The sequence below is a fragment of the Littorina saxatilis genome, linkage group LG6 (assembly GCF_037325665.1).
Source record: "Littorina saxatilis isolate snail1 linkage group LG6, US_GU_Lsax_2.0, whole genome shotgun sequence".
NCBI classification, from domain to species: domain Eukaryota; kingdom Metazoa; phylum Mollusca; class Gastropoda; order Littorinimorpha; family Littorinidae; genus Littorina; species Littorina saxatilis.
This window is the reverse complement of record NC_090250.1, coordinates 30,531,197-30,551,126: the sequence shown is the minus strand read 5'-3', so window position 1 is coordinate 30,551,126 and position 19,930 is coordinate 30,531,197. Positions and strand designations below refer to the sequence as shown.

General features: G+C 46.0%; 1 protein-coding gene across 1 annotated transcript in view; it reads right to left on the bottom strand.

Annotated features, from left to right (window-relative positions):
- LOC138968972 (E3 ubiquitin-protein ligase rnf213-alpha-like) overlaps positions 1-19,930 on the bottom strand; it is a 158,840-nt gene that overhangs the window by 29,191 nt on the left and 109,719 nt on the right. The window contains exons 46-58 of the mRNA XM_070341658.1: positions 19,766-19,896; positions 19,256-19,451; positions 18,747-18,878; positions 6,375-6,564; positions 5,999-6,149; positions 5,037-5,368; positions 4,423-4,586; positions 3,928-4,155; positions 2,620-2,873; positions 1,728-1,842; positions 1,384-1,484; positions 626-808; positions 68-319 (exon numbers count right to left, since the gene is read on the bottom strand). Of these exons, the coding sequence (XP_070197759.1) occupies positions 68-319; positions 626-808; positions 1,384-1,484; positions 1,728-1,842; positions 2,620-2,873; positions 3,928-4,155; positions 4,423-4,586; positions 5,037-5,368; positions 5,999-6,149; positions 6,375-6,564; positions 18,747-18,878; positions 19,256-19,451; positions 19,766-19,896 (2,429 nt within the window). The remainder of the gene's footprint in view (positions 1-67; positions 320-625; positions 809-1,383; positions 1,485-1,727; positions 1,843-2,619; positions 2,874-3,927; positions 4,156-4,422; positions 4,587-5,036; positions 5,369-5,998; positions 6,150-6,374; positions 6,565-18,746; positions 18,879-19,255; positions 19,452-19,765; positions 19,897-19,930) is intronic.

Below are 19,930 nucleotides of genomic sequence, written 5' to 3'. Positions count from 1 at the left end.
TTGTTGCTTGCTTATTTAAATATACGGCTTTACTAAAATTAAACACCAAATCAAACTGAGCACTTACCTGTACTTCAGAAGCAGTCGTAGGATGAATGACCTGAGGACAGGAGACGGGTCCATCTGATCATCACGCAGTGTCAACTGTTGTGTTTGCACTGTGGCCACGCCCTCCACGCGTCTGATGACGTATGAGAAGATGTGTTGCACTGCTTCCGGTTCCGGAGCCTGGTGTCCAGCAAAGCAGAGCTGGGACACGACCGCCATCAGGAAGGCGCTTGTCTGTCGCTGGTAGCACAGCAATTTTTCTACTGCAGCTCTGTTCAAGAGAAAGGTGCTTTTAGTTTTGTAAACAGCTAGCCAATGTTTTTCAAAGATTACAAACAGAACATTCTCCATTTTGTCTTGAACACACTGCCACCACACTATTTTGAAACAAGAAAATTGCAATAACATAATCTGGTTCTTCAAAATAAACCAAAGTGCCGCAAAGATTCAAAACGTTTTAATTCAATCACACTTAGAATCTCAATCCACAAGCTTGACCACACACAGCATTCAGGTCTCACTAAATCATGGATTTGATGACTGATGTGTACCATTCTGTGTCCATCGCTCAACCTACCTGTCCCTGAATCCAGATGTCTCGGCGTTAATATCACGAGGGAGATCCAGATGACACTCTGGACACTTGCGACTGAGCATTGCCTCGAAGGTGTAGCACTTGCTGCAGATACGATGACCACAGGGCAGCTCTATTGGTGGTCCTTCTAGCTTTGTGTTGCAGTGTTTACAGCTACCTACATCCCTGCAAAAAGTAAACTAGTTAACAAAAAGTCAAATTTAAGGGGCTTACTGTCCGTCAGGTCTAAGTGCCTATGTTGGACATGAGTTGGTTTATACGATTTGTTTGTTTGTTTGCTTAACGCCCAGCCGACCACGAAGGGCCATATCAGGGCGGTGCTGCTTTGACATATAACGTGCGCCACACACAAGACAGAAGTCGCAGCACAGGCTTCATGTCTCACCCAGTCACATTATTCTGACACCGGATCAACCAGTCCTAGCACTAACCCCATAATGCCAGACGCCAGGCGGAGCAGCCACTAGATTGCCAATTTTAAAGTCTTAGGTATGACCCGGCCGGGGTTCGAACCCACGACCTCCCGATCACGGGGCGGACGCCTTACCACTAGGCCAACCGTGCCGGTACTATTCTTTTTCTTCTCTTCTTGTGAGTGTGTGACCAGTGAGATCACACACAGTTTGCTACCTGAAAAGTATTCGTTTTCACAATAATATGTGAACATAAACAAGTGGATGTGTACAAAAGTGATTGCATGCAGAGTGAGAGAGGAGACCACACAAAGAATGCAAACATACCCAAGCAGACTTTTCACCATCTGGCTATTGGCATGCTTCAGGTACTTGTCAAGTTTGTCCAATGTCTGCTGCGTCTTTAGGTTGGCCGTTGTGCTCAGACACTGCAAAGACAGAGCAACCCATCTCATTGTCACCGTAAATCTCATTTCAACGTGCAGATCCAGCCACTGTATACATAGTAAACAGGCAAACTAACTAAATCTTAAAATATTCTTTCTATCATTGAACCCAATGAGAGAAACCTTGCGTCACACCTTTTTTCACTTAGGTATCATCATAACCCTACGATTGCAGTGAATTAATGTTAAAAAAAATCCATCAACAAACTAAAAAAAAACTCTTACGTTCCACAAGAGATTGTAGTTGATGGGACCAACTTGGACGAGGCCAGTTCCTTCCAGCAAGGGGCTCATGTAGTCAATGAACAGCTTCACGATGGTTATCCGTGTCCACTGGCATCTGCACAAATATATATGGCTTCCTCAGCACAGTTCATAAAACATTAACACTCCAAGTGAGCTTTTCTTTAAATGATTGGATCATCTTTAACTTCTTACCCCCGACTTCTGGGCACGGATAACTTTTTAAATCTGCTAGGTTTTTCATTTTATGCAAGTTCATACGGACAGTTGTTTGACCTTATCCTTGTTTATAACAGGGGATTGATCTGCCTATCCATGAGCCCTTTCTGACCTTTTTTTATGCCATATTTGTCATTACAACGTTTCCTTTAATGTTTCTCAGGGGAACTTGGCCTTGTTAAAATTTAAACAACGAAGTGACTGTGGTAAGATGAACAAAGTTAAAAAACAAAGGATTACTGTACTCAGTAATCCTTTGTTTTTTAACCTTGTTAAAATTGTCATATGCATTCAATCCGAAATGTTGTGACGATCAACCGTAATTTGCCCGTACCCAAATTGCCTCCCAATCCACCAGATCTGTTAAACTCTACTGTTCAAGCAAGTATGGGCCTCAAGGACTACTCATATATTTTTATTTCCTGTTCAGAGATGATCATGTAGGACTGAAATTTAGTCAAGCTCAGAAAAAACCCATTGTACATACATGATATTTACAAACACCTTTAAGTACCTTTAAGTATTTACAGCTTAACAATCTATTCCAACTCTTCCAACATTTGCAACCTTAAGAGTTTTTATCTAAGAATACAGATGACCTTGGTTTGACATGTTATAATGACAAGGATCGTCCGAATTTCTGAGGCAAGCTTACTGAATGACTATCAGATGTTCACGACACCATGGTCCATACGCCAACCACGTTTTTCTCTGCTCAGTTCCATCGCCCTCATATTGCGGATCACCTGCCACCAAGTGATTTTCTGCATCCTCCAGCACCCTTGATAAAACGGGTGATATCTTGTTGTGCAGGTCAAGCCACTGTTGACACTCTTCCTCTTTGTTCAGCTGGCTCTTCTCGGGGGTCATCTCTTGGCTCAAAATCTCCAGCAGCAGAACATCCTCCACCTAACACGATAGAAAGAATACTGTGTTAATCGTCGTACTTTCAAACTCTTCTGTCTCTCAACTGGCTTTGAAGAGACTTTATTTTAGTTTACAAGACAAAACAAAAACATATTATTGCATACAAATTTAGTTAAACAGCAACAACAAGAAAAACAACAACAGATACAACAACAACAACAAACAATTAAAGAGGCGAAGCCTTCAAGGCTCACGTAAGAAATGGACAAACAGTAACACAAACTCAATCACTTCGTCACACATACACACACACACACACACACACACACACACACACACACACAGTAAGCATAGGTGAAACTGTGCAAGAAAGCGAGACCCTGGATCTGCCAAGTAGTCTCGGCCCGCTCACAATAACAATGACCGAGACTTTCAGTAATTCCTTTGCGTGACGTCTAACCCTCTTACGTCATAATGTGACGTCTTCAAATAGTTTCTATCACACACGTCGAACACTTTTGACCGAGACTGACGTAATCCATAGACTCGGAAATGTTAAAGTTTCTATCACACACACACACACGCACGCACAGACAGACAAAGTTTATCATCGCATAGGCTACACTTACGTGAGCCAAAAACAACAACAGATACAACAACAACAACAAACAATTAAAGAGGCGAAGCCTTCAAGGCTCACGTAAGAAATGGACAAACAGTAACACAAACTCAATCACTTCGTCACACATACACACACACACACACAGTAAGCGGCATAGGTGACACTGTGCAAGAAAGCGAGACACTAGATCTAGATCTGAATGGCCGATTTTGAAGAAAAAACTAGTCTCGGCCCGCTCAAAAGAACAATGACCGAGACTTTCCTTCGTGTGACGTCTAACCCTCTTACGTCATAATGTGACGTCTTCAAATGTTGTGACGTCTTCAAATGTTAAAGTTTCTACCACAGACATACATACATACGCACGCACGCACGCAAGCACGCACGCACAGACAGACAAAAGTTAGCATCGCATAGGCTACACTTACGTGAGCCAAAAACAATCAAATGCAAAACGATTATTGCACAACTTACCAGTTCGGGTTCAAGACAAGAACCAGATTCTCTCAGACCGCAGCGTTTTTCCTGGAGAACCTGAATAGCCTGTGGATGACAGGCTGCCATGTCCAGCACAGCCTGCAGTCTGGGTTGCACTACGGCCAGCACTGTGTGAACCTTCACCAGAACGCGACACAGTCTGTACCTTTCGCGTATGTTGATGTTATCCTGCTCAAGGGCTGCATTCATGCACTGCATCAGTAACTACACAAAAAAGATTTTTTTTAAAAGGTTGAAGGCTGTATACACACAGAATAGGCCATACACAGAATTCAGGTATGCCCAGACATAAAAATCCCCCAAAGTAATGAAGATACAGTTCTGATCTGAACATCTGTGCAACCCAAGTGGTCTTACAAATTTGACTTGTACAAAGTATGGCTCAAAAGGAATTGCATTGACTTCTTCATCATTTCTCATTCCACATGGGCAGCATTACTATCTAGAGATAATAATTATGTTCGCACTGACCTCATGTTGCTGTGGGCTGAGCCTGAAGTGGGCATGGAGGAGATCAGCCATGTAACGCTGTACCAACTCAGCAGCAATCTCATCGCTGGTAACAATGTGTCGCAGGTGACAACTCATGGGAGACTTCTCGCATGCCTCTACTGCAGCTTCCTCTGCTGAGTAATCTGACACATCGAAGCAAAGAGGACAATTAATCTGTTGGTCTCTGCGATACATCAAAACTGATGGAACTTGGCTAACAGAATATAGATGTACACGATAAAGTAAGCTACTGGGTAGGAGCCAGCCATGGGACAGGATTGGCTAAAATTGTGAATTCAACCAATCCGACTCCACAGCTAACTCCCACCCGGTTGGTAACTTTGCCCTGCACCTCAGAGTAGATCACCAAAACGAATAACCAAAATTGTCTCACCCACAGAAATGCAGCAAATGCACAAAAATCAAGATATACATTGTGCCCATAACATGCACAACTTCTAACAAATAGATAATGCATTTCATTCGTTTTTGGTGTTGCAATTCGTTGAGTCCATTTGTGTCAGCTAAGGCATCATATACTTATTACTTGAGCTAAAAAGTTACACAAACTTCATATGAACAATAACACATACCACTTCCTGAAGCTGGTGTCTTAGTGAGGAAAGTGTCTATCTCCTCAGCAATGACCCAGGAGAAGGGCAAGGCCGCTGATGCACTGTCTTGAACCAGGAAAGTACTTCGACACACAAATTCCTTCAGCTGAGTTTGTTGGCCTGACATGGACAGGAGGTCAGAAAATTGCAGCTGGCAGAGTTCAGGGTCGTTCAAGATGTTTAGCCACAACTCCAAGACCCAAGCTGAGTCTTCCTGAAGAAGGTCGAGGTTGTGGTTGGTGTCCAGGTATGCAACGACACCCGCAAGGATTGGCACAATCAGACGCTCAAGGTACTGCGTCCATGCTCGTCTGTTTCACAGAAGCATTATTTATCAGGTTCACGCCATATCACACAGAAAATACCATCCTCTTCTAATTCAATGTCTAATTTCACTTCAGATTGGAAGAGTTTTATCTCCTTAATTAATGGCTGAAACAAAATGAAGGAAGTCTGCATGCTTCCACAGTTGCCTTACTTCTGGCTCTTCTGGAGTTGCTCTTGATGCTCAGGGATGGAACTAGGGTTGGCTTTTGCTAATGCAAACTACACGAGACACGAACATGAGGAAGCTTTTGCATAAACCTTAATCATGATAACATTTAAGCGTCTTCATAGTTTTATGACTCAAAGTCATACAGAACGTTTTACATGATTCTAATTTTCACATCAAGTCTTGTGTCCTATACAACTAAGAGCCTCACAAAACTGTTAGTATCAGTTCCTTTGAGACCTTCTACAATTCTCAAACACTACGGAAACAAAGCAAATATTTCAGCTGTTTGTAAAGAAAACAGACTAGAACAAAACAGGAACATTTGTCCTAATATTAGCTTTCTACAGAATCTTATTCATGCTAAAAATACAACCAAGACGTATACAACTGTAACTTTCTGGTAAACCAAGGCCATAGGCCCATAACCAATTCCAGAGGACATTACCTCATCGTGCCGCATTTCTTCACCCAGTCAGGGTTAGCAGCATCTTTTGAAAGCCATCGGTATGGATCCCCAGGATCAGGGCTTGCAGCCTCTTTCTGCTGAAGCACCTCCGACACCATCCTCAGTATGCCACTCAGAAACTGTGAGTCATCTATACAGATAACAACTGATTCGACTGAGCAATGGTGAACAGAGCTGTACGAACTGGTTAATTTGCTAATATTAAGACTGGATAATTATACATGTAACTGGTAATGCCCAAAGGCACCAACATTTTAAGATAGGGTCTATGTAGCTGTTTTGTGTGTGTTCATTCCAAACACATGCATGTACATCTAAAAATGTAGGAAAACAAGCATACAAAAAAGAAATCTACCTCTTTTCTCCAGGCACTGAAGCAGAAGTGCTATGCGATCTGTTGAGCGACCATTGGCTCCACTGCCATCTCGTATCCTAGCAACGGCACCTTGAATGCAGCTTGCAAGCAAGTGACGAGCAAGGCCAGGGTCCAAGGAAACTTTTGTTGCATGTTCCGCCAGCTCGTTTTTGTCAGTAGGGCGAGTTTCCTGATGATACCAATGATTGAAATGAGTTGCACTTTTATTCCGTGGAAATAATCATGTTAGGAATCTCTTTTTCAAAGTGACATAGCTATCACAAACAGACTGGTCGATGAGAGCTCTGCTCAACCTTTTTTCCACAGGGTTGGAAGTAACTGTGCTCCTAACACTGCACAATTCTTTCACAAGCCATTTGAAGTTACAGCAGACTTCCACTAACTCGCGGTCTTTGGGGTCCAAAGATTTTTGATCGCGATATATCCGATTCGCGATGCAGTGCTAGTTTGGGGTGCAATTTATTTCCCTTGTTGGTCACAAAAAGCCTTTATTTTTATTTGGTGTTTAACGTCGTTTTCAACCACGAAGGTTATATCGCGACGGGGGAAGGATGGAGATGGGATAGAGCTACTTGTTCATTGTTTCTTGTTCACAAAAGCACTAATCAAAAATTTGCTCCAGGGGCTTGCAACGTAGTGCAATATATTACCTTACTGGGAGAATGCAAGTTTCCAGTACAAAGGACTTAACATTTCTTACATACTGCTTGACTAAAATCTTTACAAAAATTGACTATATTCTATACAAGAAACACTTAATAAGGGTAAAAGGAGAAACAGAATCCGTTAGTCGCCTCTTACGACATGCTGGGGAGCATCGGGTAAATTCTTTCTCTCCCAACCAATATGGGACTCCCCCTAATTAACCCGCAGGGGGTAGCAGATGCTTCGCCTTATGAAAGAGAGGGTTGGGGACACAAACTGTCAGTCAAATACTGAATGGAAAATGCTTTGGTAGATTTACACTGCCCAGCGTTTGCTATCATTTCCCAGACTGAAAACGATACCAAGGCCAGAGAGACACAAACAGAAAAAACCATAAATATGACCATAAAGCATCGTCACTGTCATACTAGCAGGTAAGCGACGGCGAACAGTTCATTCACCTCTATCATAAAACGATAAGCAGTGGAGTTTTTGCAGACATATCGTATTTCATCTCACTGACTCACCACAGAGTCAATGACCGGTACTTGCAATCTGAACACAGCTGCCTGTCCCAGTTTAGAGACACTGACCTTCTTACCCGGGGTCAATGACCCAGTTTTACCTGAGAGGAAACTGTTTCTTTCACAAGGACTGACCAGCCACGAAAAATAAGAGTGAATAGTGCAGAGAGGAGAGACCCAGCGAGGGAGGAGGGGGAAGGGGGGGGGGGGGGGGGGGGGGGAGGTAGCTATTTTGACTGCTGATGCAATCGAATAAGGGGGGGGGGGGGGGGGGAGTGAGTGGGAAGTTTGTTTGTTTGCCTTCATGTCTCACCCAGTCACATTATTCTGACACGGACCAACCAGAACATTTTGTCATGATCTGTACTATTTTTACATTTAGTCAAGTTTTGACTAAATGTTTGAAAGTTAAAAAACAAAGGAATACTGTACTCACCAATACAAGAACGGGACAAGACGATACGAATTTTCGCTTATGGAAGCTTCATCAGGAAAAACAAGAACACAAAAGACAACAAAAAGCAGACGCAACACGGAACGAACAAGGTTTGAAAGAAAATGGAGGGGAAACACGCAAAAAAGGGAAGGAACTCTAGGAACGGAAATGAATGAAAGGGGAGAGAAGTGGTTGGATGATGTCAAGGGCCCAGGCATACTAGACTAAAAGTGATACACATTCATAAAAGGGGGGTGGGGGTGGGGACAGAGGAAATAAAAAAATAAAATAAAATAAATAAATAAATAAATAAAAAAGGGGGTAGGGGGGGGGAAACAAACGTACGCACGCACACGCACACATACACACACACACACACACACACACACACACACACACACAACCAAACACATGAAATCACACATAAACACACACACACATTCACACACAAACACACACACACACACACACGTACTGTAAATCCACAGTATGTTTGGGGAATACAAGTACATCACATTTTCGCATTCAAGCCGTCAGGTGTGGATGTGCCCAGGAATAATATAAAATCGGACTCTACTTGTTTTCTGTCTGTGGAGGTGCTGTACATTTGCCAGACACCTTTCACACGTGCATCCAGGGAGGTGTGGTTGCTGCTGTTGAAATGTTGGGCAACAGACCTACAGCGGCGATGCCGAATATCTGCCAGATGTTCGGTGAAGCGGGTAGAGAGGGTTCTTTCGGTCTCACCAATGTAGAGTACTTTGGTGCATTTGAGACAGGATATGGCATAGATGAGATTGCGGCTAGTGCAAGAGAACGTGCGTTTAATGTTGAAATCTTTTTGGGGGCCGGTCAGAGTGGTAGAATGGCAAATGTGGGGGCAGGTGTGGCAACGAGGGTTCTGGCATGCGTGTGTGCCGGGTTGTAGGGGAACTGGCGAACGAAGAGAGGATCGAACCAGGGAGTCTCGAAGGTTGCAGTCCCGTCGGGAGGCCAACAAGGGTGGCAGGCTGAACGTTTCACCAACAGAGGGGCTAGACTTAAGGATGAACCAATTGGTTTTCAAAATGTGGCGAACAGGTAGGTTGTGGGGATGGTGGGTCAGAACTGCCACAGGTCTGTCTGATCTGTCTGAGGTGGATGATGGCTGCAGAGCTACTTGTCTCGGTATGCAGCGAACTTTATGTAAGGCCACATTCAAGAGGCTGGATGGGTAGTCACGTTGAAGGAAGAAGTCAGACATTTCTGCTGCTTTTTCTTCAAAGTCATCTGTGTCAGAACAGATGCGGCGCAGTCTGAGAAACTGGGAAAATGGAATGCTCCGGATGGTGGAAGAAGGGTGAGAGGAATGGAAAGTAAGGTAGGTGTGGGCATCAGTGTCTTTGTAATGAACACTGGTGGAAAGAATGCTATCAGACAGGGAAATGTTCAAATCCAGAAAGGCGACTGCGGAAGGAGAGATATCAAAGGTGAATTTGATGGAGGGATGGTAGTTACTGACAAAATGTATGTAATCAGTGAGGTCAGACAACGAGAGAGAGGTGGCACCGAGGCAATCATCGATGTAGCGTTTGCACAGTTCAGGCTGAGGTCCAGTGTAAGTGGAACGAATCTGGGATTCCAGGTGGCCCATGAATAGACAAGCATAGGAAGGTCCCATTTTAGTGCCCATGGCGACACCACTTATCTGATGAAAGACTTGTCCATCAAACTCAAAAGTATTGAGCGTGAGGACAAGCTCCGCGAGACGGAGGAGGATGGGAGTGGGTGGGTCGCGAACAGAACGATTGTCCAGGAAGAACTGAAGTGCTTGAAGTCCGTCGGAATGAGGGATGGAGGTATACAGAGAACACACATCCATGGTGAACAGAAGGTTGGGATGAAAAGAAGGGTTGTTGTTGATTTCACCCAGAAGGTGAAGCGCATGAGTGGTGTCTTTGATGTATGAAGGCAGTGTCTGAACGATTGGTTGCAAGAGATGGTCGAGGTACTGAGACAGATGCTCAGTGGGGCAACTGCAAGCGGACACAATAGGTCTGCCTGGAGAGTCAGGTTTGTGTATCTTGGGCAAGAGATACAATTTGGGTTGTTGAACTTGAGACTTGTTCAAGTGTTTTGCAGTAGGAGGAAGCTTGTTTTGTGTGACAGCAGTTTTAATGGTCTGGGCAATGAGTTTTTTGTCTGACAGAAGTGTTGGTTCCGTTAGGGATTGATAAGCAGTAGTGTTGTGGAGCTGCCGATTGGCTTCTTGGATGTACATGCCGCGGTCCCAAACCACAACAGCCCCTCCTTTATCTGCTGGTTTTAAATGTTTTAACGTAGAGGGGGGAATCAAGACGAGGGTCGTGGTGTATTTGTGTGTGTGTGTGTGTGTGTGTGTAGATTGACTGGGTGATGAAGGCATCCACAGCCCAGAAGCGGAACGGAATCCAGTGGACACTCTGGACACAGTTGGATGACCTGGGCTTTGCAGATGACGTGGCCCTTCTTTCCCATACCCAACAACAAATGCAGGAGAAGACCAGCACTGTGGCCAACAACTCCGCTCGATTTGGCCTCAACATCCACAAGGGGAAGAGCAAGGTCCTTAGGACCAACGCAACAGCCAACACGACCCCCATCACGCTGAATGGTGAAGCACTGCAAGAGGTAGACAATTTCACCTATCTCGGAAGCGTTGTCGACAAGCAGGGTGGCACGGACGTTGATGTTAGAGTCCGGATTGGCAAAGCAAGAGCAGCTTTCCTTCAACTGAAGAACGTATGGGCATCAGCAGACCTGAGCATCAACACCAAGCTCAGGATTTTCAACACCACGGTGAAGTCAGTCTTGCTGTATGGAGCCGAAACCTGGAGAACTACAGTTGCCATCACAAGAAAAATCCAGACCTTCATTAACACCTGCCTCAGAAAAATCCTCCGAATTCGCTGGCCTGACACCATCAGCAACAAAGACCTTTGGCAGCGAACAAAACAGTTATCCGTAGAACAGGACATTCTGCAAAGACGCTTCCGGTGGATTGGCCACACACTCCGCAAGACGACAACCAGCATCACGCGACAGGCCCTCACATGGAACCCGCAGGGCAAGAGGAGACGAGGCCGGCCAAGAAACACCTGGCGTCGTGACTTGGAGGCAGAGGTGAAACACATCGGCTACACCTGGAGACAACTGGAGAGATTGGCCCAGGATCGGAGTGCCTGGCGAGCTCTTGTTGGCGGCCTATGCCCCGGACGGGGTCAAAGGCATAAATGAATGAAAAAATGAATGTGTGTGTGTGTGTAGAGCGATTTAGAGAAAACTACTGGACCGATCTTCATAAAACTTGACATGAGAGATCCTGAGTATGGTATCTCCAGACATATGTTTCATTTTTTTGATAAATAGCTTTGATGACGTCATATCCGGCTTTTCGTGAAAGTTGAGGCGGCACTGTCACGCTCTCACTTTTCAACCAAATTGGTTGAAATTTTGGTCAAGTAATCTTCGACGAAGCCCGGACTTTGGTATTGCATTTCAGCTTGGAGGCTTAAAATTTAATTAATGAGTTTGCTCATTAAAGTTGTCATTAAAATCAAATTTTCGCAAACAGACTTAAAATTGATTGCATCGTATTCCTCATTATATTCTGAATCTAAAAATAAAGACATATGTCATGTTTACTCTTAAAAGGTGATCCCAATTAACGAAAATAGAATAATTATAGTCTTACGATTAAAATGTAAGAAATCGATCCAAAAAGGATGTCATCTTATTCGTGATCATTTCGTGATTACCAAAACATATAGATATGATAGGTGTTATTCAAAACAAGCTCCGAAAGTTAACAAGAATACAGAAAAGCGCGCTTTCCTGCTTAGCACATTATACACTACCGTGCTATTCTGGCGTGTTAGTTTCACTGCGTTTTGCATGTGGAAGGTGAGCGATTTCCTTCTCGCGGGGATTGACGAAGCTGTACTGTCTTGGTGAAAAACTGCAGTGACGTTCAGTTTCATTCCGTGAGTTCGACAGCTTGACTAAATGTAGTAATTTCGCCTTACGCGACTTGTTTGGCCTTTACGTGATTTTTGTTTTCTTTAAAGGTCGGCCCTGTTTTTTTCGGGGTCCAAGAGGTCTCCGCGATATAGCCGAATTCGCGATTTAGTGAACAGCGAGTTAGTGGAAGTCTGCTGTATTTTTATAGATTTAGTTCTGACCTGATTAGTTTTATTTTACTTGATATTAAATAAAGCTGCCAAAAAGACTAATCTGGGCAGGTATGCAGGAGGCGAGGTTACAAATTACAAATGGTACATCGCTAACTTCAAACATGTACAATAGAAATCTACCTCTTTTCTCCAGGCACTGAAGAAGATTAGTGCTTTATTCATCATGTTTGGGTCGATATATTTGTGACTGTAACGTATTGTTTTGTCAATAACAAATGTCCCAACAACTTATCTTTCTTGTTTTTTTATGTTAACTTTAAACGTTATCATTTCTATTTAAAACTAATGAAGCCTAAAAGTAAAACAAAATAGGGCTCCTGACCCAGTCACCTCACATCAAAGCTTTCGAACCTTAAACAGTATACCGAGGATTAAAAGGCCTAAACTATCGCCTGCACGCACGTAAAAAAATACTCTGACACTAAAATGATACATTTTCACTGCAGCATATTGGAAGTACATGTATATACAATGATCAAAACCAAAAAAACTACCAGTCAAGTACAAACAAATCACAAGTAATCGCACATACACAAAAATCGAAAATTTTTAATTAAATTTTGATTAAATTTTGATTTAATATAATATACTTACCCAATTCTTATGAATGCATTGACTTTAGTCCCACATGCTAGATGTCAAAAAAACCTCTCAAATTACCTGCCCTTAGTAGGGTGGTAACCAAGCTAAAAGCGACGCCATAGCCGTTGCTATGGCCTGACCTTGCTCGGTTACCCATAACACCATGCGCACCACGTGAGCGCCCGCATCCGTAATAATCATTCGAGACTATTAATCAAACAAACACCCCAAGGACATAATCCAGCGGGGATGGATGGGAGGGTATTAACTATAAGAATTGGGTAAGTATATTATATTAAATCAAAATTTAATTAAAAATTTTCGATTTAATCACATATTCTTACTCCAATTCTTATGAATGCAGATTCCTCCTAAAGGTGGAGGGAACCTACTTATGTCCTTGTAAGAACCTGCCCTGCAGCAACTAAAACCAGCAATGAACTGGAGCCATCTAGCCGCGTGCAGGAGATATCCCGAGGATAGAAACCGATGAACACATCATCTGATCTCCAGTAAGCCGTTTGCAAAGCTTCGTCTAGGCGACTAGAACGCAACACGGCAATAAAAGAAGCACAAAATCTGTACCCAAGCTGTTGGCAAACCTCGCATAGGCGAGAGGAACACCACCAGCCAGAGAAGAACACCAGACTCCGGACTCCCGAACGCCTGAAAAGGAATAGAGAGAGGACTGAACGCCCCCCCCCCCCCCCCCTGTTCAAAACGCACCACTCATAGGACTGTCCTATGAATGTAGCAGAGCCCCTAGAGAGAGACAAATAAAAGATGTCTCTTTCGCTCCATTGTAAAGAAATAAGAACCTGAAATAAAGCTCGTGGTTCCAAAAGACAGTAACGTCAAAAAAGGGATTAAAAAAGTCTAACCAGACAGTTAGAAAATCCGAATCTCCCGGAGCGAGAATCCTCCCAAGAGGAGGAATCAAACACCAGAGGATATTGACCAGGTTTCTGAAACCCCAAAAACCTGGCCAAAAACCGTGAACAAACGGAACCAAAAGCCCTAAGGCTACATCCTCTGGCAAACCCCAAAAACGCATGCGCCTCACTGCCCTATAGGGCTGAGGCCCAGAGTAAGTAGAACAAAGTCCCACGCGCTAACAAGTGGGAGCCTCTAAACCTCGTAAAACAAGGTCCTTTGATCATGCCAACAAGAAAGCCATGAGCAACAGAAGAGAGGCCTATTTGTTTCAAAACAGCTGAGATAGCCGAGACGCCGGAACCTCAAAGAAGAGGCCCAGCTGCCCAAAGCCAAAAACTGAAACAGAGGTGAAAAACCACCTGGCTTGAGAGAGGGGCGCTAAGGAGTTGCACCCCCGCTCCAAATCCCCAATTGGCCAAGGAGGCCAAAAAGGGAGCATACACCGATAAAGTGGAGGAAATATATGCTTCGTGCCCAAAGACCAGAGTCAGAACCCATGATCTAAAACACAAACAGCACGCCTCCAGACCCGTAAGCAGATGGGCCAACCCCTGTGCAAGCCCTGAAAGGACCTGTTGAGCGAGTCGGCCAGATCGCAGAGCTGGCCGGGGAGAAATTCCCCTGAGAAAATGATTTAGTGTGAAAACCCAATCAGAATCCCCTATACTCTGTCTGACAGGGAGCGAGAACTTGCTCACCCCAGCTAGTTCACATAAGAAGCAACAGAAGAATTGCCCGAATGCAACAGGACATGCCTGTAAATAGCCAAATAGGAAAGGCTAGTAGACTAAGAGCTACTGCTCCTAACCTCAGGCAAAAGAGAAGCCCAAGGATTTGCGTCTACATCACAGCCTCAAGACTGCAATTGCCAGTGCAGGCCCCATCTAGACGAAAACGCATCCATAAAGCGGTCTAAGTCCAGGGGGAAACAAAGCTAGGGAAAAAGCCCCCTGAGCGATCCAAAAGGATTCCAGCCACCTTCCCGAGTGGAGGAACCCACTCTGGAGGAGGACCCTCATGTCCCAGACCTGTGAGGCCGAACCCCCCAAAAAACTTGAGGAAAGACTAGAGGGCCAGCATAGCTATCGATACCGTCCGACCGAAGATCGGGTGTAAAAACCCCACAGAGGCCTGCTCTCGTGCCAGTCTGGCAGTGAAAAGAGCTTAAAGCCTCCCTATTCTCTCTTGTGTGAAGAATAAACCTTCCAAGAGACAAAGTCGAACAGCATGCCCAGGTAAAAAACCTGGGATAAGGACAGCTCGGAATTTTGCCTGGTTACTGAGAGCACCAGGCAAAAAGCCTGGTTCAACACCAAAAGAAAGTGCAGCTGACAAGCTGATTGACCTTGAAAAAGCTCAACCAGCCCCCGAGATAGTCCAGAGACCAACACCCCCAGAAACCGAGCCCTTTCCTGTGTGCAGAAACGCAGAAGGAAAGCTCATGTGAGAGCACCGAGGAAAATCTCAGCCAAAGCTGAAAGCTCTAGCCCATGCCGACCCACCTCCCGCAGAGAGGGAGGAGACACTGAACCAAAACACCCCTTTGTAACAGGGAGCGCATAAATACGCTGCCTGAGGTCCAAGAAGGAAGGTAAAGATTCCAGCTATTGAGTAGGTTTTAACAACCCCCGAAAAAGCCTGACCCTTGCTTCCTGCAACCAGCATGAAATCAAACCCCTTGTAAAGGAAGGAGATCACACCAAGCAAAAACAGTGTGGGCCTAAAACGTCACCGCGAAACTTCTCCGCTCAGTGACGACCCTAGCCCAAGCTGCCAGCAGCCTGGCTAAAGCCTTATCCAAGGCATCCTCCCTAACCCAAAAGAGCGTTCAGGGAGGATAAGATTGCCTATAAGAAAGCACAGAAGAGAGTCTCAGCCAAAGCAGAAAACTCCAAACCATGCCATCCTAGCTCCTCCAGAGAGGAGAGGGAGGAGTAACATCATGAAAACTCCATGTTCCCTGTGGTCTGTAAGCGAAGCCAGAAACTAGCCCCTGGCAATAAAAAAGTCCGGATCAGACCCTGAGCCTGAAAATTCCCTGCTATCTTCTTCCGCACTAAAAGTGAGGACGAAGCAGCCTGAAACCCCGAAGCCAGCAGTCCCCTGCATATGAAGCAGCGGGAAAGGTGAAGGCTGAAGACCACTATCCTAAGGAGCGGATCAAGCCAAAAAGTGTGGCATGTGGTAGGCAATCACCGCAGACTCAGCAAATGAAACAAATTGCGAGAAAGCCTGTGAAAACCCAAAGCCATCCCGGAAGAGGAAGGAAGAGAGACACCCCCAACCTATCCGGAACACAGTAAACTGCAACAGCAGCCGCTCTATGTATGGGAAGCCTACAACCAGTAGACAACCCTATACACTCCCCCTCCTCAAACAAGGAGTCCGAAGCTAACCACCAGTTGTGTAAAACACAAAAGGAGGGGAGACCGGGGAGGTCGCGCACTAAATACTCCTGCCGATAACACCGCCAAGAGTGTGGATGAAAAGCGTGATCAGTCTCTGACTGCCAACCCAAAACCGCTCACCTGAACAAGAGGTGGGGGGAAGAGGGGTTGGTAACCGGCACAGATCTCTGCCGAGAAGGAGAGAGAGTGGAGAAACAAGACAAAGCCGGGCCCGGCGCATCTTACCCCACCCGCTGTGCGAGAGAAGCATCCCAGTGCTAAGAACCAGACTACCTGGTTTGAACCACAACTCACCCCAAGTGGGGAGGGGGGTGGTCCAGCACAGCCGTAACCCCTAGAGGGGATAAGGACTGAAACAGAGAAACGGCCGTAAACGGCCGATCCTCGCTCGTCCACCTGCCGAAGTCAAGTAGCCCTATCACTCACCCACCCCTAGGAGGGGGGGGTGACCTATGCTGGCTAAGGACAATGACCACTGGCCAGGCGATACTATAGCCGAGTCCCCACAGACCATTGTGAATACAAAGAATGGGAGACTGGAGAGAAAGAGTATATTCTGTCTCCGCCTGTCACAGGAAGACAGCCGGCACAGCCCGTGCAGAGAACAAAACGGAGCAAAGCTCATTGTTCCCTGACCACTGTGCGAGACACCCTGCCGAGAACAAAAGAGAGTCAAGCTCATTGTTTCGCGACCGCTACCCGCGACAAGCGCAGGCAGCTAACACAGCCACCTGTCCCAAATGGAGCAAATAAGGGGTATGTAACGTAGCCTGGAAAGCCGTACATAGCACCCCCGCTGTGAAGAAAGGCCTGAGCCACGCCATGCCCCAGATGGGGAGGGGGATGGCTCGCCACAGCAGTAAGAGCGACGGAGAGAGACGAACCGAGCAACGGCCGACCCCCCTCCGTCCACCTGCCGTAGTCCTATAGCCCACCGCCCACCCACCCCGATAGGGGAGGAGAACGATTGTCGGGCCAGGACAATAGAGGCACAGACTGTGAAGACAGTCCAACAGCGCCCACCCCGTCCAACCCAGAGGGAGGGAAAGGGTGGAACGCTACTCCAGCCCCCACCCGATCCTGCCCGGTGGGCGGGAAAGAGTGAGCCACTGATACCCCCCCCACCCTGCCCCAAATGGAGCAGAGAAGGGGTATGTAACGTAGCCTGGAAAGCCGCCACCCGAACGCGCCCAGGGGGCGGGAAAGGGTGGGAAGCTAACACGGCCCCCTGCCCGCAAAGGGCAGAGTGGGACAAGCCCTGGCCGTGACTTACCGTGCCCCCCCACTCCCCCTTCCTCACGGTAAGGGGGCTGCATGACCGACCCAGCAGTGCTGTTTTTAAAGCAAGCCGAGCGGCCAAAGCAGGCGGGGAGCTGGCCCCCTCTCCTAAAGGAGAGAGTGCTCGCGAACAACCCAGTCTACCAGTGGCAGAAAGGACTGAACCGAACTGGCCGATTGCACCAGGCGACGGTGCGACGCAGGAGCGCCCCCCCTATCCCCCCCCATTGGCAGGGGGCTGCGTAACACACTGTGAAGTACAGGCGGTAATCAGAGTGGTTAGACGCAGGCAGGGAGCAGGCCCCCCCTCCTAAAAGGAAGGGGTGCTCGAGAACAGCCCAGAGCCACCAGAGGCAAAAAACGGGCTGAACCGAACAGGCCATTTGCACTTGACCACAGTGCGAAGCTGACGATCGGGAGGGCGGGAACCGCCGATCGCGCCTGAAACAGCTGAGAATACAGACCAAAACATCATTAAGTCCCCCCAAAAGGAGGACATTGACCGATTCCTCTTACTCAGAGAAAGGGGAAAGAATAGCCACACGGCCACCCCCCCCCCCCCCCCCATCAGTCGCACCGACGACGATCCAACAAAAGTCTATAAGGAGCCTAAAGGCTGATTAACCCCAACAGGGGAAGCGAGCTGTGAAAGAACTGAACCCGCCCTCGGAGGGATAGGAACATAAAAAGAAGTGCTGTTTGACGGATCTACGACCCGCATAATAGGCAAATCAAAGTTCTTAGGCTACTCTTAGGTATAGTTTACTAAACCAGGCTAAGAGCCTTGTCACCTTCCAGTCTCGCGCCAAGTTTAGCTTTGTTGTCGGCCATTTTAAGACCGGCGAAAAACAGTCACCCAGAACAAAAAACTTCTGCGTGCGTGTTCAACACAAAGCTATATCAACATTTATACCAAACATAAACAGGAAAGATCTCACCAAAAGGTAGACGGACAGGTAGACCCCCAAGAACCGGCTAGTCTCAAGGACGAGCAGGCATGTGAAGGCCAAAATTAGAGAGCGAAATTCGGACACGTCCATCGTGTGTTGTCGAAAGTCGAGAATGATTATTACGGATGCGGGCGCTCACGTGGTGCGCAGGGTGTTATGGGTAACCGAGCAAGGTCAGGCAATAGCAACGGCTATGGCGTCGCTTTTAGCTTGGTTACCACCCTACTAAGGGCAGGTAATTTGAGAGGTTTTTTCGACATCTAGCATGTGGGACTAAAGTCAATGCATTCATAAGAATTGGAGTAAGAATATGTGATTAAATGGAAGAAAAGCAGGGAAGAGACAGGTATTTAGGGCTTAGTTTTTTTCCGAACTGCTAACCTGCTTGAGACCTGTTGGGATAGCCGAGGCCAGAAGCTCGGAAGGACGGCAGGTTTGTAGCTGCACTACAGTGGGGAAGGCAACGGAAGGACTGCGAAGGTCATCCACATGAGCACAGTGCCAACGCCCACCCTTTTAAAGACAAAAGATTAATAAGACGTGTACTTCCATAAGAGGTGAACTTTGGTTGATATCGTTGAGCAACTGACTACAGATGGCAAATTTAATTTAAATTCGAAAGGTCTCCTTTCTTCAGAGAGGCCTCACATTAAAGGTGCCATAAAAGCTCGATTTGATGAAATAACATTCTGGAATAAACAATTCATGTCGAGACAAAATTCATTTCAATTGGTATGATTGTGTAATTGTTGCATTTGCAGCAAAACATTGTTACCCACCATGAATCCAATCACATTCTGTAAATACAAAATCCAAGTCGAGACAAAGTTAATTTTCTTTTAAAAGGATCGTCTAATCTTTGTAAAAGCAGCAAGACAGTGATCACGCACCATGAATCCAGAGAAGGCTTTGGAAGTGACGCGCGGCAGCTGAACGATGAAAACAACATGACGGCCACGAACACGGGAAGACCATGTGCTCTGCACACAGTACTGTGAGCACTGCAGCAGGTTTTGGTTCACGTTGCCTTGGTCACACTGTACCACCAGCACCTTCTGCAGTCTGCCATCCTCTCCGAGGAACAAACTGAAATGTGTTCAAAAAGTTGATTACTGCAATGTCAATCCAATAAAAATCGCAGAATGTAACAGTTTTGCTTGTGGTTATCCTAATTGACAAAGTTTGGGCAGGCCAACCCTATTACGGGCCCTGGAGTAAGCTATCCAGGTTCAAAAGGCATGAACAACTCTATAATGCCCCACTCATGCAGATACATACACATGATACTCCCGTTAACACTAACAAACATTTCGGATGTCAAAGGGTCTTTGGTTTTCAGACAGACAATTCAATTTGGACACTTGCGCAGCAAGTATGTCTCCAGTAGAACAATTGCTTACCTTAGCTGATGTCTGAACTGTTGCTCTGTATGGAAGGCCTGGAGTGATAGAAGCTTGAAGTTGAAGCCTGGAAGTTTCTCTTCTAGTGCCAATCTCTCAGTGTCTGTCAGTAGCTTCGCGTGAGTAGTAACCTGATAAGTTCAACTGACAATTAGCGTTCTGTAG